At 54.2% G+C, this 25,496-nt stretch overlaps 1 protein-coding gene across 1 annotated transcript in view; it reads left to right on the forward strand.

Annotated features, from left to right (window-relative positions):
* Positions 1-15,410, forward strand: part of LOC135243478 (glutamate receptor ionotropic, NMDA 2C-like) — a 59,351-nt gene extending 43,941 nt beyond the window's left edge. Inside the window, exons 6-13 of the mRNA XM_064315350.1 lie at positions 4,192-4,360; positions 6,223-6,376; positions 6,592-6,717; positions 7,587-7,816; positions 10,308-10,468; positions 11,201-11,388; positions 12,054-12,286; positions 13,694-15,410. Coding sequence (XP_064171420.1) covers positions 4,192-4,360; positions 6,223-6,376; positions 6,592-6,717; positions 7,587-7,816; positions 10,308-10,468; positions 11,201-11,388; positions 12,054-12,286; positions 13,694-15,280 — 2,848 coding nt within the window. The 3' untranslated portion in view covers positions 15,281-15,410. The remainder of the gene's footprint in view (positions 1-4,191; positions 4,361-6,222; positions 6,377-6,591; positions 6,718-7,586; positions 7,817-10,307; positions 10,469-11,200; positions 11,389-12,053; positions 12,287-13,693) is intronic.
* The last annotated feature ends 10,086 nt before the right edge of the window (positions 15,411-25,496 follow it).

A 25,496-nucleotide genomic window follows, 5' to 3' on the forward strand; every position in this document is an offset into this window, starting at 1 on the left:
CAGTAATGGGCCTTCTGCATACAGAGACGCCATTAATCGCTCCTGCAGCTTATAGATCCTGATCAGGGGGACAGAGAGAGGGAGAGAGGGGGAGAGAGAGAGAGAGAAACAGGAACAGACAGAGAGAGAGAGAGAGAGAGAAGCGGTATCATTACCCACAAGCCCCCTGTGCTTTTTCATCGCTGCATGACTGCCCATCGGGGTCACATGATCTGGGGCGCGAGCGACACCGTCTCGTCCCTGTCCCGCTGCCTTGGCGAGCACGTCCTGTTCTTTTCGGAGTTCCTCTCTCGGGCCGTTCCGTGCGTTAGCCTTAGCATCAGCGGAGCTCGCTGTCAGACACGAGAATGAGATGATATGAGAGGCTGATGCTAAATAAGAGACATTACAGCGACAGAGAGCATTCACACAAATACACACAGAAGCACACGAAAGTGCCCACACACACACGTATGCGCATGCATGCACGCACACACACACATACGCATACAAATGCAAGCGCACACACAAAAGCGCGCTCACAATGTTTTTTTTTTTTCTGAGGATATGCTTTCATAAAAGGAATCAATTTCACTCCTGTTTCGGTGCACTGAGACTTCTGTCACTGAGCTCATCACTGAAAAACTCACAAAAATGAAGAGACAAATGGAGAAGGCTGACGATGGCTCATGCTAAACTGATAATGATCAGTGGATTAGCTTTCAGATGATCTTATGACTCTGGGTCCTGTGGGCTGATCTCAGATCAGCGTGGGTCTCTGCTGTGGGCTGATCTCAGATCAGTGTGGGTTTGCTGTGGGCTGATCTCAGATCAGTGTGGGTCTACTGATCCCTGGGCTGATCTCAGATCAGTGTGGGTTTGCTGTGGGCTGATCTCAGATCAGTGTGGGTTTGCTGTGGGCTGATCTCAGATCAGTGTGGGTCTGCTGTGGGCTGATCTCAGATCAGCTGTGGGTCTGCTGTGGGCTGATCTCAGATCAGTGTGGGTTTGCTGTGGGCTGATCGGAGATCAGTGTGGGTTTGCTGTGGGCTGATCTCAGATCAGTGTGGGTTTGCTGTGGGCTGATCTCAGATCAGTGTGGGTTTGCTGTGGGCTGGGCTGATCTCAGATCAGTGTGGGTCTGCTGTGGGCTGATCGGAGATCAGTGTGGGTTTGCTGTGGGCTGATCGGAGATCAGTGTGGGTTTGCTGTGGGCTGATCTCAGATCAGTGTGGGTTTGCTGTGGGCTGATCGGAGATCAGTGTGGGTTTGCTGTGGGCTGATCGGAGATCAGTGTGGGTCTGCTGTGGGCTGATCTCAGATCAGTGTGGGTCTGCTGTGGGCTGATCGGAGATCAGTGTGGGTTTGCTGTGGGCTGATCTCAGATCAGCGTGGGTTTGCTGTGGGCTGATCTCAGATCAGTGTGGGTCTGCTGTGGGCTGATCTCAGATCAGTGTGGGTCTGCTGTGGGCTGGGCTGATCTCAGATCAGTGTGGGTCTGCTGTGGGCTGATTTCCAGATGAACAGCTGGCCCCGGCCGCTCCACACTAATGATGCCGGTCAAAAGGGGAGCGTCAGCACATCAGAAATATGGAACACCTGGCGAACTCAGCCCCCACCTGCTGAACCCTCACGGGGCGTCCGCGGCAGGTGTGCAGGGGGTCTGATGTTCACCTGTAATAACTCCTCCCTCCCCACTCACTGACCACCCCCCATCACCCCCTCCCCACTCACTGACCCCCATCACCCCCTCCCCACTCACTGACCCCCCCCCCCCCCCATCACCCCCCCTCCCCCACTCAGCCTTCATCTCCGTGGTCTGCTGAGAGCTCAGGGCTCCAGGATGAGATCTCTGGCGTGGGGGGGCACAAAGTGTGGGCGAATCTCAGCGTCTGAGCGCCGCGGCGGTGGGGAGGGTGTCTGGGTGGCGGGGTCACCTGACCATGGCGGGAGGGGCGGAGTCAGGGCCGCGTGGCTTCCTCAGTCCGCTGGTCCCGGCGGCTGATCCAGACGCTCTTCGCTCCGCTCCGCTGGTCCCGGTGGCTGATCCAGTCGCTCTTCGCTCCGCTCCGCTGGTCCCGGCGGCTGATCCAGTCGCTCTTCGCTCCGCTCTTTGTTTGTTTGTGATTAATTTGTGGCGGATTTGTTTTCGGACATCCCCGGCTGTCAGCCCATCTGTCGCCACGGTGACATAATGCCACGCCCTGCTGCGCCACTCCCTGCCTCCACACTCCTGACGTCAGAGAGAGAGAGAGAGAGAGAGAGAGAGAGAGAGGGAGAGAGAGAGGGAGTGAGGGGGAGAGAGAGTGAGATAAAGAGAGAGAGGTATGGAGAAAGAGATAGAGAGGGAGAGAGAGAGAGGGAATGAGGGAGAGCGGTAGAGAGAGAGAGAGAGAGAGCGAGAGAGAGGGAGTGAGGGAGAAAGAGAGGGAGAGAGAAAGAGAGACAGAGGGAGGGAGAGAGAGGGAGTGAGGTAAAGAGGGAGTGAGGGAGATTGGGAGAGAGAGAGAAAGCAAGAGAGGGAGAGAGACAGGAAGAGAAAGAGAGAGAACAGGAGGGAGATGGAGGGGCAGGGGGGAGTGAGACAGAAAGAGAGGGAGAGAAAGATATAAAGAGAGATCTCTTCCCCCTTCCTCCCTCCTGTTGTATGTGTTGTGATGAGTTGTCCTGCTGGCTCAGTGTGGATACACACACACACACACACACACACACACACACACACACACGGCCCTTTCAGCTCACAGTACAGATGGAGGCGGGAGGCTTTGTCACGCGAGCGTAAAACACACGCCATCGCCCCGCTTCCCGCGAGGAGCCGGGCTTTCTCTGCGTCCGTCTCTGCCGCCATCGCTAATTCCCGTCATATTTTAACCGCTATTACAGCTCCCCCCTGCCTTCGCCTCTCAGCCCAATACAGAATAAAAAGCCTTTGATCCAGATTCAGGCAGAGAGGAGACGGCTTCCGGGGCTTAACCCGGCCGGGCGAGCCCTAAAGCACGGAGCGCTCCTCCGCTTTACCGCCATTAAATACACGCCTTGTCAAAATAAACAGATGCAACAGAGTCCGCCAGCGGCAAACTCCTGAGTCTTAATCGATATCCGACGGAAAGCGAGAACAATCCCACATTTCAAGAGCTCTGCCGAGGGTAAAAAAAAAGAAAAGAATCTGGCAAGTGGATCTAAAGAGCGTTCTCTTCTTTTTAAATTATTCCCTAAAAACTTTTACAGAAGGAAAGCGCTGCGCTGCGGCACAAAATGGCGGATCACGCAGCAGCGGGTCCTCCAGGGACGCCCCTGAGACACCGAGCCTCGGGCAGAGCGGCAGCACATTAACTGAGACACCGAGCCTCGGGCAGAGCGGCAGCACATTCACTGAGACACCGAGCCTCGGGCAGAGTGGCAGCACATTAACTGAGACACCGAGCCTCGGGCAGAGTGGCAGCACATTCACTGAGACACCGAGCCTCGGGCAGAGCGGCAGCACAGTCACTGAGACACCGAGCCTCGGGCAGAGCGGCAGCACAGTCACTGAGACACCGAGCCTCGGGCAGAGCGGCAGCACATTAACTGAGACACCGAGCCTCGGGCAGAGTGGCAGCACATTCACTGAGACACCGAGCCTCGGGCAGAGCGGCAGCACAGTCACTGAGACACCGAGCCTCGGGCAGAGCGGCAGCACATTCACTGAGTCACCGAGCCTCGGGCAGAGCGGCAGCACATTCACTGAGTCACCGAGCCTCGGGCAGAGTGGCAGCACATTCACTGAGACACCGAGCCTCGGGCAGAGCGGCAGCACATTCACTGAGACACCGAGCCTCGGGCAGAGCGGCAGCACATTCACTGAGACACCGAGCCTCGGGCAGAGCGGCAGCACATTCACTGAGACACCGAGCCTCGGGCAGAGCGGCAGCACATTCACTGAGACACCGAGCCTCGGGCAGAGCGGCAGCACATTCACTGAGACACCGAGCCTCGGGCAGAGCGGCAGCACATTCACTGAGACACCGAGCCTCGGGCAGAGCGGCAGCACATTCACTGAGACACCGAGCCTCGGGCAGAGCGGCAGCACATTCACTGAGACACCGAGCCTCGGGCAGAGCGGCAGCACATTCACTGATAATTAAACACCCGAGATACCGAGGCGGCGCAGACGGCGCGCGGTCGCTGTGATGTCACTTCCTGTTCGGCGGCGTGACGCTCTTGTCTCCGCAGCATCGTGGGCCACACGGAGCCGTACACCAAGCTGTGCTGCAAGGGCTTCTGCATCGACATCCTGAAGAAGCTCTCGCGCAACGTCAAGTTCTCCTACGACCTGTACCTGGTCACCAACGGCAAGCACGGCAAGCGGGTCCGCGGCACCTGGAACGGGATGATCGGAGAGGTGAGAGGTCGCCACCGCCGTCGCCGCCGACTGGCGCTGTGGGGCTGCAAACGCTGCCCCCTGTCTGTGGCTATGTGGTCCTACCACCGTCTACAGAACTACAGTAAAATGACCTGTTTATGCTGCTGAAGTCCTCTGATGCATCTGCAGTGCTACAGTGGGCTGATCTGTCTATAGCACTAAAGAAATCCGTCTGTCTGGACGTCTGCAGCAGGCCTGTCTCCATCAAAGCAACAGCATTCTGTGTGTATGCTTCCCCAAAATTATTAGCTGCCTGTGCACCAGCTAGACTATTACCCGTCTATAGCAGCACAGTGCAGGAGCATAGCGCAATTAGCATGTCTCAGCAGAGTGAGGCTTGGCACAGTTTCCATATTCTATCAGTGACTCACTGATTGCAACCAATCATTGCGTCTCTCTATGGGGAACAAAATATTTTGATTGGTTTGATCAAAATATTTTGCCTGATTGACAGCTCACTGTATTTCTGTTCCCTGTGGTGTTCAATGAATCCAAACTTTCAACCGTCAGTAGTAATAAGGTTCAATAGAGAACAAAAAATTACAAGAGATTTCAAAGGGCTAAGTCCAGAGCAATTGAATTAACAAATTTCAAAAACTGAATTGTAATCAAACCTAGCTCAAAAAACACCGTGCAAGCAGCACTATTTATTTCTTTTTTAAATTAAAAAAAAAATATATATATATATATTCTTGATTTCGGGACTCTTGTATAGAATTACATCATATACTGTACACAGGCGTGCGTACTTGTAAACAAACAGACACAGCTGGCTATCCCTTCAGCGGTAACAGGTTCAGTAACAGGCACAGTTAGCAGTTAGCAGTTAGCAGTCACGACCAATGACTTTCAGTCAAATTGCTTCTCTGGCAAGAGGAGGAAACTGCAGAGCTTTACGAGTGAAAGAAGTGTAACAGTAAACAAAATGGATGCTGCTTATTTAATAGAAGCAACATAAAGTATGAAGTTTATGACCCGTGTGCAAAGAAAGGAAGCTCTTAGAAAGGAGAGAGTGGGGTACAATAAAAAAATAAATAAAAAAAACCATCCTTGTGAATTATTTTCTGCCGCTGGGTGAATAGATCGGCAAGGGGAGGTGGGGGGGGGAGATCACAGCGTTAGTCCTGACCCCCCCGCTCCCTGATGCGTGAATCTATTGCACCCAGCGGGTGCTGGAATACGGTTCGGGGGGGGGGGGTTGCGCAGCACAAGGTGGCCTGGCCCTTGAACGCAGGACGCCGCAGGCCCCCCCTCCCGTGTCAGCATCATAAATATTAGCACCACGTAGGAGAGGACGTCAGAGGGGGGTATTTTTAGATGGTGGGGGGCGGGGGAGTTAGGTATAATCGCTGCCAGAAAATCAGGCTTCTTCCGATCTGACTGACAATGACCTTTGGTACGGGGATTATTAGTCCCACGCTCCCCCTCCCCCCCCCCCCCAACCCATTCCTAATCTTTTCTTACATGGTGGGGAGGGGATGCGAGCGAGAGCTTTTTTAGAACCCTGTGAATAAAGTGGATAAAGACAGAACATGTCAGACTCACAAAGGGAGCTAATGTTAGAGAGGGGCGGGGAGAGCAGGGCTGTGCTCTGCTGAGCGAACAGAGACGGGGGCGTACAGGCACAGGTGAACTCTCAGGAACCTGAGCTACCTTCGCTTCTTCGACAGCCACGTTTGAGTACCATTACTCACCTCTTCCCCAATGTATATTTATCCAGATCCCAATTTCATTTAAGTGGCCGGCGTGCTTGTACATCGCCAATAACTTCAAAGCCACGTTAACCAATCAGACAAGGCTAAACGTGGTCTACATGAGCCCAGTGCTGTTGTGTCTCACAGGTGGTCTACAAGCGAGCCGACATGGCCATCGGATCCCTGACCATTAACGAGGAGCGCTCGGAGATCATCGACTTCTCCGTCCCCTTCGTGGAAACGGGCATCAGCGTGATGGTCGCCAGGAGCAACGGCACCGTCTCCCCCTCTGCGTTTCTGGGTGAGAATGTTTCCTCTGGCCCGTCCCAGCACGGGGGCAGGTCGCCCCGAACCCCAACCCTAACCCTAACCCACAGCAGGTTAACAGGCCTGCAGGAATCTCACTCAATTATGAGTCTGATTGGCTGAACAGAATCTCAGGCTCCCATCCTCCTTCCTTCCTGCTCTGATTGGCTACAGAAAGAAGCTTATTAACCCTTTCCCCTCCCCTCCCAGAGCCCTACAGCCCGGCTGTGTGGGTGATGATGTTCGTCATGTGTCTGACGGTGGTGGCCGTCACTGTCTTCGTCTTCGAATACTTCAGCCCTGTGGGATACAACCGCAGCCTCGTCAGTGCCAAAGGTGGGTCTGTGCGTCTGTACGTCTGTCCCCCTTGCCCTTAATTCAATCATGTGATAAGACCAAACGAGGAAGTAATTGTGATGTGACCTTGCTTGTGTTCTGGGTGAGCAGGTTCCGAATACGTTCTCCAAGATCTAATTAATGCTGTTAGATTAACCTTCATCTGATGCTCTGTTTTTTTTGTTCCCTTACGGATGGTGCCTTACGGCACTGGAACAGGGCGAGCAGCATATCAAAGACCGAGAATCTGAGCCTGAAACTCTCGCTACGGCTATTAATAGGCAGTTATTCACCCTTGTAATCAAAACAATGATTAGGCAGACACTGAGATTAAGAGGCTATTTTGGAACTGGTGCGCTGGGAAATAAAATCTTTTACAAATAAAATGTCAATGTAATTTAATCAAAGGCAGTGCTGCTGACAGAGGGGTTTTCATTAATAGGATGCCAGAGAGAAGGCAGAGATAGAAATGAGTGGAAAGGTAAAAGCAAACAGCTCTGTGTATGCAAACAGACGTATCAAATCACTCCTAATTCTCTTCAGCACCATATGCACTGTAGGATAATAGTGTTCTGGCCAAGCGCTACCAGATGGCAGCCTCTAACAGAATGGCTTTCAGTAAACATGTAACCAGGGCAATTAAAGACATCAACCTTTTAAAGAGTAGGTTTAAATTTGTTTTTTTTAAGAATTCTGAATGAGTGTTGTAGAACTCTATTGTTTTCTATCACCAGCGGTGATTGTTACATCAGCATTAGAATGTTCAGTATAAGAACACTCTAAGCACATGTTTGTGTGATCTTACACCTTAAAAGGCTGAAAGGCCATGAAACCTGTCCTGATCTTGTTAATGGCCACGCCTCTCTCAGATCCAGGGGGCCCCACCTTCACCATCGGGAAGTCAGTCTGGCTGCTCTGGGGCATCGTCTTCAACAACTCCGTCCCCATCGAGAACCCCAAGGGCACCACCAGCAAGATCATGGTGCTGGTGTGGGCCTTCTTCGCCGTCATCTTCCTCGCCAGCTACACCGCCAACCTGGCGGCCTTCATGATCCAGGAGCAGTACATCGACACCGTGTCGGGGCTCAGCGACAAGAAGGTACTGCTGGGGCACAGAATGGTGCTCGCCAACAATGAATCCTTTTGCCCAATGAATCCTTTTGCCCAATGAGTCCTTTTGCCCAATGAGTCCTTTTGCCCAATGAATCCTTTTGCCCAATGAATCCTTTTATCCAATGAGTTCTTTTATCCAATGAGTCCTTTTGCCCAATTAGTTCTTTTATCCAATGAGTCCTTTTGCCCAATGAGTCCTTTCACCCATTGAGTCCTTTTGGCTATTGAGTCCTTTTGCCCAATGAGTCCTTTCACCCATTGAGTCCTTTCGCACATTGAGTCCTTTTATCCATTGAGTCCTTTTCGCCCAAAGAGTCCTTTTGAACTTCCGGTCCACAAGCTGCATTTGCATTCAGAAATCACACTCAGAGCACATGAGCACTGAGGACCTGGATGGGGGAAAGCGAAGCTTATTTCCTCCTCTAAGTGCATCAACACAATGAGGGGGGTTTTCGAAACTGCCGCTGATTTCACGTGTTAGAAGGACCTCTTCATAAGTCCCCATACTAGCATATGGGGAGGCTGTGAGACCTGTCTGGTAATAATAGTATAACATCTAAAATGAATCCTAAAATGACTCCTTAGTGTTTGGCTTCCATGGTGTCAGAGATTGGTGTCAGATTCTGATACATTATGATTCTCCCTACGTCATCCATCCACTTAACGGAATGCCTTTTAATTCTGTAGGACAAACAGGAAGTCTGACATCAAAGCCCGCAGAACTATTGGGCGTGTTCGTCAGGATATTATCAATCCATCAATGCCTGAGTAAAAGAGAAAGTTCACTTATTTTTGGCGTACACAACATCACCTGGACTGTTTCCAAGTATAAAACAGTCCTTGAAAAGAGAAGAGCCAAAATACCTTCTGGCGAATCTCTTTCCATGAAGTTTTAAAAATCAGACCGTTTGAACTACTTTTACCCAAACCCATGTACTCAATTCTGTTGATCATTTTCAATTTATCAAGTAATTTTTTTTGTGATCTGATTAAGAAAGGACATATTGTATCTGTAAATGGCAGAATCGCATAGACCTCAGATGTATCTGAACAATGGCACTACCTACGACACAGTCTCCCCATCAGCACCCTAGGCTCCTGTGATAACCACACCCAGAACAACGACTACCACCTCCTATTCGCTAATCAGCAGACCCAGAGCAATGACTACCACCTCCTACTGCCCAATCAGCAGACCCAGAGCAATGACTACCACCTCCTACTGCCCAATCAGCAGACCCAGAGCAATGACTACCACCTGCTACTGGCCAATTAGCAGACCCAGAGCAATGACTACCACCTCCTACTGGCCAATTAGCAGACCCAGAGCAATGACTACCACCTCCTACTGGCCAATCAGCAGACCCAGAGCAATGACTACCACCTCCTACTGGCCAATCAGCAGACCCAGAGCAATGACTACCACCTCCTACTGGCCAATCAGCAGACCCAGAGCAATGACTACCACCTCCTACTGGCCAATCAGAACAGCATGTGAGTGACTTACTGTACTCTGGCCTGTCAGCACTCCCTCGACTGTAACCTTTCAGGAAATGGACGGAACGGATTTAATCCCACTGAGGATAACAATCAGAACCCCACCTTCTCAAATCTCATCAAACCCAAATCCCAAACATTCCCAGCCGGAGATCATTTCCATCTACTGCGCACCTCTTATCACCGTAGGCACAGTAAATTTCACAGAAATGGATCAGGCTTTACCTGAGCTGGCCAGATGTCGCCCTGGGGGTGGGGGTGTGGGGGGGGGGCAGAAAGCGGACCGACGCCCGCTCTCTCCCCCTCGGCAGCCAGATTGAGCTGCATCAGCTCTTATGAACACCGTTTTCTGCGTTAAAGCTTTGGCGGACCGGCGTGAAACAGCAGAGGTCAGGCGTAAAACGAAAACCTCTGCAAAGCTCAGCAGAGCTCAGCCCTTACGGCACTGCTTCAGTTCCACTGGAGAACAAAGCAAAGCCTCTTCCAGCTCGCAGAAATAAACAGAGAGTCTGCACTACAGGGCAGACCATCTGCCAGCGAGCAGCCCTGACTGACACTCCGTAATTGCTTAAAACACACAGCACCTGTATTATCGTTACGCTGTTCACTCTTTACTCAAGCGGCTCAGGTTTAGTACCTCGTTTGCAGGGGTAGGCTTAGCGTTAAGCAGCTCATTAGCAGGGGCGATGACAGAGGGAAACAAAGAGCAAAATAAACCAACAACATCCTGGTCACAACCCAAATTAGTCCTTAATGATAGCTCTCCATTGTGGGCTCCAATTACTCACTTCACGTGAAATTATCCAAATACTCGTGTCATGTCATATTACCCAATCACTCACGTCATGTGACATCACCCATTTACTGAGGTCATGTGACATCACCCAATTACTCACATCATGTGACTTCACAGAACTGCATCATGTGACTTCACCCAATCACTCAGGTCATGTGACACTCTCCATGTTTGTCCTGGGCAGTTCCAGAAGCCCCAGGAGCAGTACCCGCCCTTCCGGTTCGGCACGGTGCCCAACGGGAGCACGGAGAGGAACATCCGCAGCAACTACCCGGAGATGCACGCGCACATGGTGAAGTACAACCAGAAGGGCGTGGAGGACGCGCTCAACAGCCTCAAAACAGGGTACCTGTCTGTGTGAAAACCCCGCTCAGTCTCTCACCTGTACCAGGTAGGCCAAGCCATAGACATACAGCAGGCCAGCTAACTCACACTGGGATCTGGGAACAGTCCTGCATCATCTCAAAATTACACATTTTTTTCTCTTGAGACTTAAGAATGGCATAGCTGTTCTCTCACCTGAGCACAGGTAGGTAAATGGTGGCTGATCCTGGACTACTACAGACAAGTCTGAGCTTTTTCCCGTCCATGTTTGATCAAATATTAGCAGTCTGAGCCAGAATTTAAACACCAAGCACCTCCAGCACATGGCCACCCGGATTCACTAACTCTAATAATCAACCCAGTTACAGGGTTAGTGGTCTAATAATCGACCCAGTTACAGGGTTAGTGATCTAATAATCAACACAATTACATGGCTAGTGGTCTAATAATCGACCCAGTTACATGATTAGTGGTCTAATAATCAACCCAGTTACAGGGTTAGTGGTCTAATAATCGACCCAGTTACAGGGTTAGTGGTCTAATAATCAACCCAGTCACTGGTTAGTGGCTGGAACAGAGCAGAGAGCAGAAACACCTCTGGGCCTGCTGGGCCAGGGCTGCTTATCGTTGGGATGGAGAATAAAGTGAACGAGGGATGAAAGACAAAAGAAAGAGAGCTGAATGGACAGAAGAGTAGCGCACCTGCGCGGTCACGCCGGCGTCTGATTCCCGCCGCGCGCGGTGTCCCGGCAGGAAGCTGGACGCCTTCATCTACGACGCGGCCGTGCTCAACTACATGGCGGGGAAGGACGAGGGCTGCAAGCTGGTGACCATCGGCAGCGGGAAGGTCTTCGCCACCACCGGCTACGGCATCGCGCTGCAGAAGGAGTCGCCCTGGAAACGGCCCATCGACCTGGCGCTCCTCCAGTTCCTGGCCGACGGTAAGTGAACCCGGGGAGGATTCTGCTAGAATGAATGAATGAATGAATGAATGAATGACTGAACGAATGAATTAATGACTGAATGAATTAATGAATGAATCACTGCATTTTATATAGCGCTTAGAACGCTCAAAGTGCTTTACCGTGATGAAGGGGAACTCACCTCACCCACCACCAATGTGTAGCACCCACCTGTTAGGCCCACAGCAGCAGTGATTAATGAGTTCTCACAGTAGCAGCAACCTCATCTCCACAACAACACATTCTCTACTGCTAGCCATCAGACATTTATTAAGCATTTACATCTATCCCGCAAGCTACAGTGCTAGCGGTTTTATGCGAGGTGAACATGTAAGGCACAACATGATGACTAATTAGGGCTGAATAAATTAAACTGATCATGGGCGATGCAGTATTTCATTTGTCATTGACACGCTCTTAACTAAAGCATTTCTAACCACGCCACAAGGTACAGTGCTAGCAGTTTTATGCGAGGTGAACATATAAGGCACAAACATAACGACTGCTGGGGGCTTAATAAATTAGGGTGACCACAGGCGATGTGCCAAGGAAATACAACTGCGTGAGCATGCACATCATGGATGTGCTCCAACCTGAAGCATTCTGGGACTTGGAGTCTCAGACCCGGTGTGTGTGTCCCGCAGGCGACACGCAGAAGCTGCAGACGGTGTGGCTGACGGGAATCTGCCGGAACGAGAAGAAGGAGGTGATGAGCTCCAAGCTGGACATCGACAACATGGCGGGCGTGTTCTACATGCTGCTGGTGGCCATGGGCCTCAGCCTGCTGGTCTTCTCCTGGGAGCACCTGCTCTACTGGAAGCTTCGCCACTCCGTGCGCAAGTCAGAGCGCCTCGACTTCCTGCTCGCCATCAGCAGGGTGAGCAGCCCGGGGCTGTGTGTGTGTGTGTGTGTGTGAGTGCGTGTGTGTGAGTGCGTGTGTGTGAGTGAGAGTGGGCATGTGTGTGTGAGTGTGTGTGTGTGTGAGTGAGTGTGTGGTGTGGTGTGTGTGTGTGCGTGGTGTGTGTGTGGTGTGTGTGTGTGTGTGTGTGTGTGTGTGTGTGTGGTGGTGTGTGTGGTGTGTGTGTGTGTGTGTGCGTGACTGTGCGTGTGAGTGTGTACGTGTGCGTGCGTGAGTGTGTGTGTGTGTGTGTGCGTGAGTGCGTGTGTGTGAGTGAGAGTGGGCATGTGTGTGTGAGTGAGAGTGTGTGTGTGTGTGTGTGAGTGAGAGTGTGTGGTGTGAGAGAGTGTGTGTGTATGTGGTGTCAGTGGTGTGTGTATTTGTATGGGTTTTTGCCGAGAAGGTCAACATCTAGAGAAAATATGGAGGTTGCAAGTTACTACCAGCACTGTTGGGAAACGAGAACAGGCTTTATAGACTGAACCAAGTTTTGTTAGCTTCCGCACTAAGACTTCTCCCAACCCCCCCTCCCCCCCATGCACTCCTATAACATGTCACTCAGTCCAGGAGAACCGTGTCACTGCCCTCCTCTCTGACAGAGTGATCCAGACCACACACATTTCTCCTCAAAGAAACATCACAGTTTCAATCTGAGCCCTCCTGCTCTCTAGTTAGAGTGAGCTGAGACCCATGACCTGAGCAAACGAGGGTTAAGTGAGCAGCAGCGGCGGTGTGTGCTCAGGCGGTGAGCAGCAGCAGCCTGATCTCCGCCGCCGCTTTGCCGGCTCTGCCGTCGCGGCGGCTTGGCTTCCGCTCCGGCGGAATCCTAACAGCCTCATTACCGGCGCCGCGACCTTCAGGCGGGGAGCAGCGGCGGGGACGGAATCCTGATCGCGCTCTCGCACCGCGCCGCAGCGCACCACAGCGCAAACAGGGACACTGACACGGCCAAAGCACACAGTCAGCTAATTACTCTGTTTAGTGCCTCTGACCCCTGCGAAAGAATGACACGCGGAAACAGAGTGTACACACACACACCCACTCTCTCACACACACACACACACACACACTCTCTCACACACCACTCACTCTCTCTCACACACACACTCACACACACAAATAAAGCCTGTTCTCTTTAAAGGCACCCCAAATTTTAATCTAACCTGTGCTGTCACACCTTCCCATGCAACTGCCTCCACTTCATTTGTCACCAGTTGCGGAACAGTGATGTCACCAGAGAACACAGAAGTGACGGCCATTTTAGATTTGGGGAGGGGAAAGTACAGAGAGCAAGGGGGTAATGACCTGTATGTGGGATAGGGAAGGGGGTGGAGTATCTGCCCCCCCAGGTCACACAGTTTTGCGTCCCCCCCCCCCCCCGTGCAGGGCATCTACAGCTGCTTCAGCGGGGTGGAGGAGTCGGACCGGGACGGGAGCATGCAGTCCCCGGACATCACCGGGAGCTACTCGCAGGCCAACATGCTGAAGATGCTGCAGACGGCCAAAGACCTGGTGTCCTCTACGCGCGTGGAGGACTCGCTGGACCACGCCACCCGCGCCATCGAGAGCTGGAGTCGCCGCGGCGACGGCATCCGCGTGGGGGCCCCGCCCCCCCGAGTGCCGGCCCTGGAGATGGACCTGGGCCGCCTGCCCTATGTCTCCAGCGTTACCGCCAACCACTCCCCCGGCCCCCAGCGCGCCCATCACTACGGCGACGGGCACGCCCACACCATGGTGGAGCGGCACGGGGCCCTGGCGAGACCCACCCCCCTGCGCTACACCCTGCCCGCCCGCGGGACCCACCTGTACGACCGCACGCTGCCCGTGTCCAGCCTCAGCAGCCCCCACATCGCCATGAGGGACCCCCCCGCGCCTGCCGCCGCCGCCCCCCTCCAGGGGGGGGCGCTGTACATGGAGTCGCCCCCGCTGCAGCCCGTCTCCCCCTTCATCTCGTACCGGGACGTCCCGCTGTCGGAGGTGTACATCGAGCAGGAGGGGCCCGTGGGGCGCAGACTGCACCCCGATGGCCCCGCCCGGAAGAAGCGGTCCCACAGCTTCCTGGTGTCGGACCCGGACCCCCGCGGGAGGCCCGATTATGGCGGAGCGCCCGCCTGCTTCGCCGAGCTGAGAGCCAATCACCTGCTGGAGAACCACGCCCCCACCAGCCTGCCCGGCATGGGCGGGACCTACCCCCGCGGGCCGGGCCCCAGGTGCGGGTCGTGTGCCCGCCCGTACGCGGACCCCGAGCTGGACGAGCTGCCCCTGCTGGGGCGGGACAGGCTGAACCGCCGCGCCTCCTTCCTGCGGGCCACCTGGGGCGGCGACCGCATCCGGCAGCTGGACGAGCCGCAGGGCGCCGCGGCCCGGAGCTCCGCCCCCGAGCGACCCGACCTGTTCCCCCGCGTGGTGGTGGCCAACCCCTCCCCAGGGAAGCTGTGCTCCAGGGCGGGGGCCGGGCTGTGCTACCCCGTCCCGACGGACCACGCCTACCCCAGCACCGGCCGGAGCGACCGGCACAGGGCCCACAGGTCGGCCCGCTCGCCCGCCGCCCGCCCCGCCGCCACCCGCCTGCCCTCGTACGGCGAGGCCATCCTGCAGAACGCGGCGGCCCTGCGCCGGTCCTCCACCGTGGTGCACAGACAGTTCTCCACCTACCTGAACTCCTACGCCGACCTGCCCGTCTACCTGGGCCCCGCCCACTTCTACCAGCACTCGCGGGAGACCTGCGACCTGTTCCCCTGCGTGGGGCACTGCTCCTCCGACTCCGCCCTCCTGCCCCACCTCGCGGGCCGGCCGCTGGGGTACCACAACAGCGCCTTCGGGGGGTTCGAAGGGGCGGGGCGGCCGCGGGACGAGCCGCCGGTCACCCCCGGGGGGCGGGACAGGAGGCAGGTGCTGGTGGCCCGGGCAGTCAGCAGCCCCTACCTGCCCCGGCCCTGGGGCAGAATCTCCAGCCTGGAGTCGGAGGTCTAAACCTGGACCCTCACCTGCAGCCTGGAGGCAGGGGCCTAAACCTGGACCCTCACCTGCAGCCTGGAGGCAGGGGGTCTAAACCTGGACCCTCACCTGCAGCCTGGAGGCAGGGGCCTAAACCTGGACCCTCACCTGCAGCCTGGAGGCAGGGGGTCTAAACCTGGACCCTCACCTGCAGCCTGGAGGCAGGGGGTCTAAACCTGGACCCTCACCTGCAGCCTGGAGTTGAAGGAAATCTGGATTCTCACCCACAAGCTGTTAAACTGGCTTTAATTTGCTGATTTTTTAAGAGGAAAAAACCTTGACCTGACATTCAGCCTGTGAATATACTGAAATAAAAGTACAAACACTTGTGCTTGGGGTTTGGGGGTTTGGGGGTTTGGGGAAACGGTCTATTGTGTGCAATAATAACTCTGGCTGGTGGTTAGGTGTGTGGGGGGGGGGGGACTCAAACGGCGCTTCCAGGAGAGACGAGGTTTGAGAGGCTCTCATTTCCTCCAGAACGCTGCGTTGCCGCGAGCGAGAGAGTCCCTCAGAGCCGCGACCGGACCGACTGAACAACCGGACCGACCGAACCGACCAGACCGAACCGGACCCAGCGCTTCCACGGGACGGGCCATCACACGCCCCGTTTCTTACCCATTTTACTATTCTTCCATTTACACACACACACCTGAAACCTGAATTTTGTAATCCAAGCCCAGAAATGTCTTCCAGGTGTTTTATAAAATAAGCTTGGGGGGATGGAGGTGTAAAGGGGGGGGGGGGGGGTGTGAGTGGGGTGTGATTCTGAGCTCATTCTGCTGAAGTATATCACAGCTGTGACGGGGGGGGAGGGGGGGTCTGTATTTCAGAAGCGAAGCTTCTTTAATAAACGAGCCGGACCGCCCCGCGGTCTGTTTGGACCTGTCCCGGGTCTCTGAGCCTCTCTGGGGAACCGCGGGAGACCCGACCTTTTAATTCACAGAGCGCAGCGGCGCGTTGCCGGGGGAGACCAGGCCACCATGGCGCGGGAGGTAGGTACAGTGGGTGCAGCTGCTCACCTGGGAGCGGCTCTCATGAAGGGGACCCACACCTGAAGGTCACGAGCTGCTCAGCCGTCCTGAAGCGCTTCATCCCAGCTCATTTTACACACACACACACACGCACGCACGCACGCACGCACGCACGCACACACGCACACACACACACACACACACACCCGCCCCGCCACACACACACACGCGCACGCACGCACGCACGCACGCACGCACGCACACACACGCGCGCACGCCGCACACACACACGCGCATGCACGCACGCACGCACGCACGCACGCACACACGCGCGCACGCCGCACACACACGCACACACGCACGCACGCACGCACACACACACACATACACACGCACACACACACACACACACGCGCGCACACGCGCACACACACACACACACACACACACACACACACACACACACACACACACATACACACAGCCGCACACACACACACACATACACACAGTACGCCGCACACACACACACACACACAGTACGCCGCACAGCTTTGCACCGTAACTCATCCTGGGACTCAGAGCTGTGAAGATTACCTCTCTAATCAGGGCTGTGCCACTGTAACAGAGAGATTAATCAGACAGATTACTCAAGTCAAACTCTGAGCTGCGGTTATTAAAAATGTTTTTTTTTTTTAAACCTGGGCTTTGTGCCGTTTGAGGTCGTTAAGTCGCTGCTACAGACGTTAATGGCGGACGCTCTTCCCGCGGTCGGCGTCGGCACAGCACTCACAGCCGGCTCAAGGACACGTCTGGCTCGCGTCGGTACAGGAGGAGGCGGTAACTTAGCAGAACGCCCGTGGATACGAGGAGGCTCCATCGGGGCGGTGAGTAAGAGCGGGGTGATTATGAAGATTCATGGAGGACGTAGAGCAGAGCAGGGGAGGAGCAGGGATGATGGAGCAGGTCCCTCGCTCTCTCGCTCTCCCGGTGAAAGCCAAGCAGGATGATGGTCTGGTCAATGTCAGGACTTTAAATTACCGCCAACTGCGGTTCATAAAAAGTGCAGGGCTGCAGGATACGGGCGTAATGCGGCAGGGCTGCAGGGCTGCAGGATACGGGCGTAATGCGGCAGGGCTGCAGGGCTGCAGGATACGGGCGTACTCTCACCCAGACACTCTTACCCAGAGACTCTCACCCAGAGACTCTCACCCAGACACTCTCACCCAGACACTCTCACCCAGACCCTCTCACCCAGACCCTCTCACCCAGACCCTCTCACCCAGACCCTCTCACCCAGACACTCTCATCCAGACACTCTCACCCAGACCCTCTCACCCAGAGACTCTCACCCAGACCCTCTCACCCAGACCCTCTCACCCAGAGACTCTCACCCAGACCCTCTCACCCAGACACTCTCACCCAGACACTCTCACCCAGACACTCTCACCCAGAGACTCTCACCCAGAGACTCTCACCCAGACACTCTCACCCAGACACTCTCACCCAGAGACTCTCACCCAGACACTCTCACCCAGACACTCTCACCCAGACACTCTCACCCAGACACTCTCACCCAGAGACTCTCACCCAGAGACTCTCATCCAGAGTCCACAGCATTCTCACACTGTATCTCTGTACACAGCTGGACATATACTGAAGCAATTCAATTCAACCCAGAGGTTACCAGCCCTGTTCCTTACACGCTATACTAAACTACCACTCCACCGCTCCACAGCTGGGGAAAGAGCTCCATGTTGAGGTGCAGTTTGCCCTGCTGCAAAAAGTTCTGCCAGCCTCTCAAACTGTCATCAGAAAGATTTTTTTTTAACTTGGCAAAGAAAGACGTGTGTTAAGCTGTGATGTGACAATTCATCTTCTTTTCAAAGAAATAACAAAACTATAAATTCAAAACAACGCACTGTGAGAATGCTTTTGCTGTGTTTCTGGGACTCCGTTGTTAATGCAGCGCCACCATAGAGAGCAATAATAACAGCAAAAGCAATCATCTCCAGGCTGCGAAAATTTAGCCTGTGCGTCAAAAAGCTGACACCTGTCGCAGACGCGTCCGTGTTTCACTCCGATACAGGCAGAGCCGCGCGGACGCGCGATCGCTCACCGCCGGTTTAAAGCTCCTTCTGATGTTCTTGCGCGCGGAATGACAAACGCGGACGAGCCGAAGTGAGAAGTTTGAGCTCCCAGAAAGTGCGATTGATGGGACCGCCGAGCGGATTTTGCGGCTGATAGACGACTCAAAACACGGAGATAAATTATCGCAGGGAGCCGGCAGTGGGCTCGCGCTGAAGCCAGCTGCGATTCGTTACGGGTCACGTCGCACGCTAAAGAAATTTGAAACGTTCAAAAGTCAAGTGGATTTTTGCACTATTCAGATATACTGAACATAAAGCCTGGAGGTTAAAATTATAAACCACATAAGCATAATTACTAGGCCTGCACCTCCTGCACCCCTGTGCACTCTTGCAATGAAAAATAATATGGAAGTAATGAAGAGAGATACCAAAGCTAAATACTCCAAAAATACTCCGTATTTCTCACGGAGTAAACGGACCACAGGGACAAGCGGAAATGAAGCCGTCCGATTTCAAATTAAAACAGAGAATTGTGCTACTTGGGTCCGTGACAGCTTTGTCGATTCCAATTAATTTGCTCTATTTAACAGTGAGCATCCAAAGTGGCAGCAGACATACTGTTACTAATAAAAGCAAAACAGTGACTGAGTACATATACACACACACACACACACACACACATACACATGCACGCACGCAGACACACACAGACATAATGAAATGTTTTTAAACTGGTGAAACTGGTTAAACTGGTTACTCATATGTGCTGTAAGAAAATGAAAGGGACGCGATGTGCTTCGTGTGTAGTAGGAATGAACCCTATCAAAGCGAAGAGGATCCGCTTCTGAAAGCATTTGATCACCTATGCTCGCCGTTCCAATGAATAATGAATCAAATGATACTGCCGAAATGCCGGAGATTCACAGAAAACCACAGAACCTGAAACATCCTCCCCCCTTCCTCTCCCCCTCCCCCCCCCGCCCCCAACCCCAACATTCTATTCCTGGCTACACCAGTGACCACAGCTCGGCTTTTACATTTCGATTAGCAAATGATTAATAACCCACAAAAAAACAAGCACCAGCCAATACAATTCAGAACATTATTACAGATATTCAGGGGAAGATTCAATCTAACCGCAGGGGCTTCGTCATAAATACAATTTTGCTCTCATTAGCCTGACGGATACTCCTGTTACCAGGCTGACATCACAGAACTGTTCAGACCAAGTCCACAGAGACAATTTTCTTCCTAAAAACTCAAGTTTCTGCATTTCTCTTGATTCTGTCTCCATTTTTGTGTTTTCATCAGGAAAAGAGCCTAGAGCTTCGACACCTGCTTTATTAGCTCTCTGTCCCTCAAACATACTTGAGGCTCTCCTCACTTCACTCCTTGTTTCCGTATTTATGCTACTCCCCCTTCCTCACCCCTCTTTTTTCCCTCCTTCCTTTCCTCTCTCCTCTGGAAGACACAGACAGTATAGGGGAAGATGGATATTCTATCAAGAGGTCACCTGATGAGGTGGCACATTGGAGTGGTGCCCAATATGTCCCCTGGAGGATTCTGGGAAGGTTTCCAGCTCTGATCCAGACCAGGATGACAGTCTTTGGGATCACTAGCACACAGCAGGATTACTGAATGAGTTAATAAGTCTGAGAGCTGAGCACTGAGGTATGGGCTGTGTTCAGTCTGAGACCTGAGCACTGAGGTATGGGTGTGTTCAGTCTGAGAGCTGAGCACTGAGGTATGGGCGTGTTCAGTCTGAGACCTGAGCACTGAGGTATGGGCGTGTTCAGTCTGAGAGCTGAGCACTGAGGTATGGCTGTGTTCAGTCTGAGAGCTGAGCACTGAGGTATGGGCGTGTTCAGTCAGAGCTGAGCACTGAGGTATGGGCGTGTTCAGTCTGAGAGCTGAGCACTGAGGTATGGCTGTGTTCAGTCTGAGAGCTGAGCACTGAGGTATGGGCGTGTTCAGTCTGGGAGCTGAGCACTGAGGTATGGCTGTGTTCAGTCTGAGAGCTGAGCACTGAGGTATGGGCGTGTTCAGTCTGAGAGCTGAGCACTGAGGTATGGGCGTGTTCAGTCTGAGAGCTGAGCACTGAGGTATGGGCGTGTTCAGTCTGAGAGCTGAGCACTGAGGTATGGGCGTGTTCAGTCTGAGAGCTGAGCACTGAGGTATGGGCGTGTTCAGTCTGAGAGCTGAGAATTGAGGTATGGGCGTGTTCAGTCTGAGAGCTGAGCACTGAGGTATGGGCGTGTTCAGGCAGAGCTCAGGTAATCTGCACTGGGAACGGTGCCGGCCGCTAAGTGAGGTGTGACCTCTAGGGGGCCTCGCTCGTTACCGCCTAAATTGGGAAGGAAAACAAACGGGCTAATGGCCTCACAGCAGTACCGGCGCTCGTTAAGGCGGGTCCCAGCTCGTTAAGGCCGGTCCCAGCAAAGGGCAAACTCGTTAAGGAGGGTCACGCTCGGGACAGGGCGGGCTCATTAAGGTTTGGGTAATGTCCACCCCGCTTCTGGCCTCTTCCAGGGACAGACGCGTTCAGGTGTGGGATGACAGCCTGCTTCTAGAGGGGCCGTGTAGATTAGTGGTTAGGGAACTGGGCTTGTAAACAAAAGGTTGCAGGTTTGATTCCCAGGTAGGGCACTGCTGTTGTACCCTTGAGAAAGGTACTTAACCTGCATTGCATTGCAGGCTAAATCCAGCAGTATAAAATCCTTTAGTAAAATGCTAAAGCTGGATAAGAGTGTCTACAAATGCCTGTAATGCAACTGCCAGAATAAACTCTACACCTGGTTCACTATTATACACCACACCTCCACCTCCCCCGTTAGACCAGCAGCTGGACTAAGCATCGGGTTGAGTAGGTGGCGCGGGAGGGGCGGGTTGAGTAGGTGGCGCGGGTTGAGTAGGTGGTGAGGAAGGGGCGGGTTGAGTAGGTGGCGCAAGAGGGGCGGGTTGAGTAGGTGGCGTGGGAGGGGCGGGTTGAGTAGGTGGGGCAAGAGGGGCGGATTGAGTCGGTGGTGCGGCAGAATCGCTGGAAGAATCCGCAGGCCAGGAAAACCGCCGGGACGTTCTCAGAGCGGGACAGTTTCTCCGGCCGCACCACGACCCCCAGGCGATGAAGAGGATGACACTGTGGTGGCGGTCTCAGGGTGAAGGACTGGTCCAGCATCTCAGCTTTACCCGAGAACATTTCCAACTACACTGGAAGACCCATGTGACTGCACGCATTCAGAAAGGGATTCTTTGACAAGACCCTCTCTCCCGTGTGCAGTGTCCGCACGCCCCGCCCCTCCCCCCTCACCGCGATGTCCCATTTATTACCAACATAATCACATAATGGCCGCGTCTCTACTGAGCAATAAAATTTCGATTGACACCAGCGAGCAGCGCAGAGGGCGAGGGCTGGGGTGCAGCTGACGGGTCCCTTTCATTGGGCTGCGAGCTGCCCACGCTGGCGCGGGTACGGGGCGGGGGGAGCTGCCCACGCTGGCGCGGGTACGGGGCGGGGGGAGCTGCCCACGCTGGCGCGGGTACGGGGCGGGGGGAGCTGCCCACGCTGGCGCGGGTACGGGGCGGGGGGAGCTGCCCACGCTGGCGCGGGTATGGGGCGGGGGGAGCTACCCACGCTGGCGCGGGTACGGGGCGGGGGAATCAATTTACCCACAACGATTACGCACTAATGATTCCACCAGCCATGAGCCGGAACTCAACCCCAGAGAGGAGAGGACGACCAAGGAACACGTGCAGAGCATCGCACACAGAGCGCCGCAGAGTGAGCGTGAGATGCTCGGCCCATTCAGCAGGGAGACGCTCGCCCCGACGCTCACCCCGTTCAGAGCTGTAGAGCAGGGTTCTGAGAGGCAGACTGCCAGCAACCAGCGGAGCAGCGGAAACAGAATCGATATCACAGTAAAGCAGCCAATCAGGACAGAACGTGTTGATCCTGCAGCCACGCACAGCTATCAGAAGCTTCCAGAACACGGGCAACACTGGACACCGGCATCTACACTGTGAGCTGTACAGTGTGCGGTAACACCGGCATCTACACTGTGAGCTGTACAGTGTGCGGTAACACCGGCATCTACGCTGTGAGCTGTAGAGTATGCGGTAACACCGGCATCTACGCTGTGAGCTGTAGAGTGTGCGGTAACGGTCCGCTGACATGTGTGGAGAGAAAACGTGCGGCATGCGCAGACGCAGACGCATGCGCAGACGCGGGACTCTGGACCTGGAGTCACGGAAGCAGGAGGTCACACAGAGCTGCTGGGTTACAGACACATGAGCCGCCGCGGGCCTGACATCTATCAGTCTGTTTGTTTTTCCGTAAACTGATGATATCATATCGACAGGTCAGATTGTTGCCTGCGCACAAAAGACAAGGCAGAAAACAGACAAGCCCACCCTTCATGGTTCGATGAAATCCCTCACAAAGAGCACAGTCTTTCCAACCTGCCCCAGGCCCCAGAGTGACCCAGAATGACCGTGCAGACCCCAGAGCGCCCCAGAATGACCGTGCAGGCCCCAGAGCGCCCCAGAATGACCGTGCAGGCCCCAGAGCGCCCCAGAATGACCGTGCAGGCCCAGACACGAGCCCCGAGATTGCCCCGGCTGGTCTCTCTGAGCGCCCAGCACACGGAGGAGGTAGATGATGAATACGATAAATGCATCACCCCAAACCTGGTCCCCCAGTTCCAGTGACTCTGACTTGTGTTCTGCAAGTGAACCTTCAGAAGCTTCAGCCATGGAGCGCGCGGGCACGCGCACACACACACACACACACACACACACACACACGCATGCATGCATGCACACACATATGCACACTCGCGCGCACCCCCCCACCACACACACAATAAGCCTGGGCCGTGTCCCTCCTCACGACAGCATAATCATGCATCACACCTCAAAACATGTCCCCCACCTCCATAAATTCTCCCAGATGCTTAGGGTCACCTTGAGAGTGGAGGGCTGACGAAGAGTCCACGGTAGCAGCACATGTCGTGATGCTGTGCACATGACATGTACATATGTAGTGTAGTGTGTAGTGGTTGTGTAGGTGTGTGGAGTGTTCAAACTAAGTTGTCATGCTGTGTTTGTGTGCACGTGCATGCGTGTGTTTGTGTGTGTGTGTGCATGTATGTGTGAGTGTGTGTGCGCGTACATGTGCTGTGTGTGTGTGTGTGTGTGCGTGTGGGAACAGAGAAAGAGTCCTAATAACAGTAGGTTATTAAGAGACGTTTTTCAGGTTGAGAGCGCTTACAGTCCCAGAATTCATTGTGCAGTGCAGCATGTCCTTTATTTTAATCTGCGTTAGAGATCTGCTGACATCTCAACTCATGAGACCCGAGAAGCAGAACCACAGCAGTCACAGGAGAAGCTTTAGGACTGGACCGGACCAGCTCCAGCACAGTCACACCGGACTGCAGCTGCTCACGCACACGCGCATACACACACTCACACATACATACATGCACACACACGCACACACACTCACACATACATACATGCACACACATGCGTACGCGCACGCACACACAAGCGCACACGCACACACACTCACACATACATACATGCACACACATGCGTACGCGCACGCACACACAAGCGCACACACGCACACACACTCACACATACATGCACACACACTCGCACATACATACGCGCACACACACTCACACATACATACATGCACACACACGCGTACACGCACGCGCACACACACACACACTCACACATACATACGCGCACACACACACACACTCACACATACATACGCGCACACACGCACGCGCACACACACACACACGCCCCAAGTGCTTTTTGTTTTTGAGAGATCAGCGAGCGTAAACACGTCCTCCTGCGGACTTAAAAGGAATTCCCCTCACGTATCCCAGAATTCCCAGGCCTGACTCCATGGCGGGATTTTACGCCGCGATAGCAAACCAATTAAATTTACTGCAGCACAAAGCGGAGGGGGGGGGGGGACTGTAAACGTACCTGTGGCACTTCACCGCATGGCTCTAGCTGGATCTGTCTCGTGTGCGTGGGCGAGGCCAGATCAGATGGCAGCAGAAGCGTACTCTGAAGCCCACGTCGCAAAAGAACACGGCGACAAAGAAGGCCATCAGCGAACGGTCGCCACACAACTACCAGCTGAATTATCATCATCGAATCACTCGGCATTCTTCACACTGCGCAAGCATGAGGCCAAACACACAGATAACCTGAGGCCAAGCGCACAGACAACCTGAGGCCAAACGCACAGACAACCTGAGGCCAAACGCACAGACAACCTGAGGCCAAACGCAGACAACCTGAGGCCAAACGCACAGACAACCTGAGGCCAAGCGCACAGATAACCTGAGGCCAAACGCACAGACAACCTGAGGCCAAACGCACAGACAACCTGAGGCCAAACGCACAGACAACCTGAGGCCAAACGCACAGACAACCTGAGGCCAAACGCACAGACAACCTGAGGCCAAGCGTACAGACAACCTGAGGCCAAGCGTACAGACAACCTGAGGCCAAATGCACAGACAACCTGAGGCCAAACGCACAGACAACCTGAGGCCAAGCGTACAGACAACCTGAGGCCAAGCGTACAGACAACCTGAGGCCAAATGCACAGACAACCTGAGGCCAAACGCACAGACAACCTGAGGCCAAGCGCACAGATAACCTGAGGCCAAACGCACAGACAACCTGAGGCCAAACGCACAGACAACCTGAGGCCAAACGCACAGACAACCTGAGGCCAAGCGCACAGATAACCTGAGGCCAAACGCACAGACAACCTGAGGCCAAACGCACAGATAACCTGAGGCCAAGCGCACAGACAACCTGAGGCCAAACGCACAGACAACCTGAGGCCAAACGCACAGACAACCTGAGGCCAAACGCACAGACAACCTGAGGCCAAACACACAGACAACCTGAGGCCAAACACACAGATAACCTGAGGCCAAGCGCACAGATAACCTGAGGCCAAGCGCACAGATAACCTGAGGCCAAGCGCACAGATAACCTGAGGCCAAACGCACAGACAACCTGAGACCAAGCGCACAGATAACCTGAGGCCAAGCGCACAGATAACCTGAGGCCAAACGCACAGACAACCTGAGG

Source organism: Anguilla rostrata, chromosome 17, assembly GCF_018555375.3.
Source record: "Anguilla rostrata isolate EN2019 chromosome 17, ASM1855537v3, whole genome shotgun sequence".
Classification (NCBI taxonomy): Eukaryota; Metazoa; Chordata; class Actinopteri; order Anguilliformes; family Anguillidae; genus Anguilla; species Anguilla rostrata.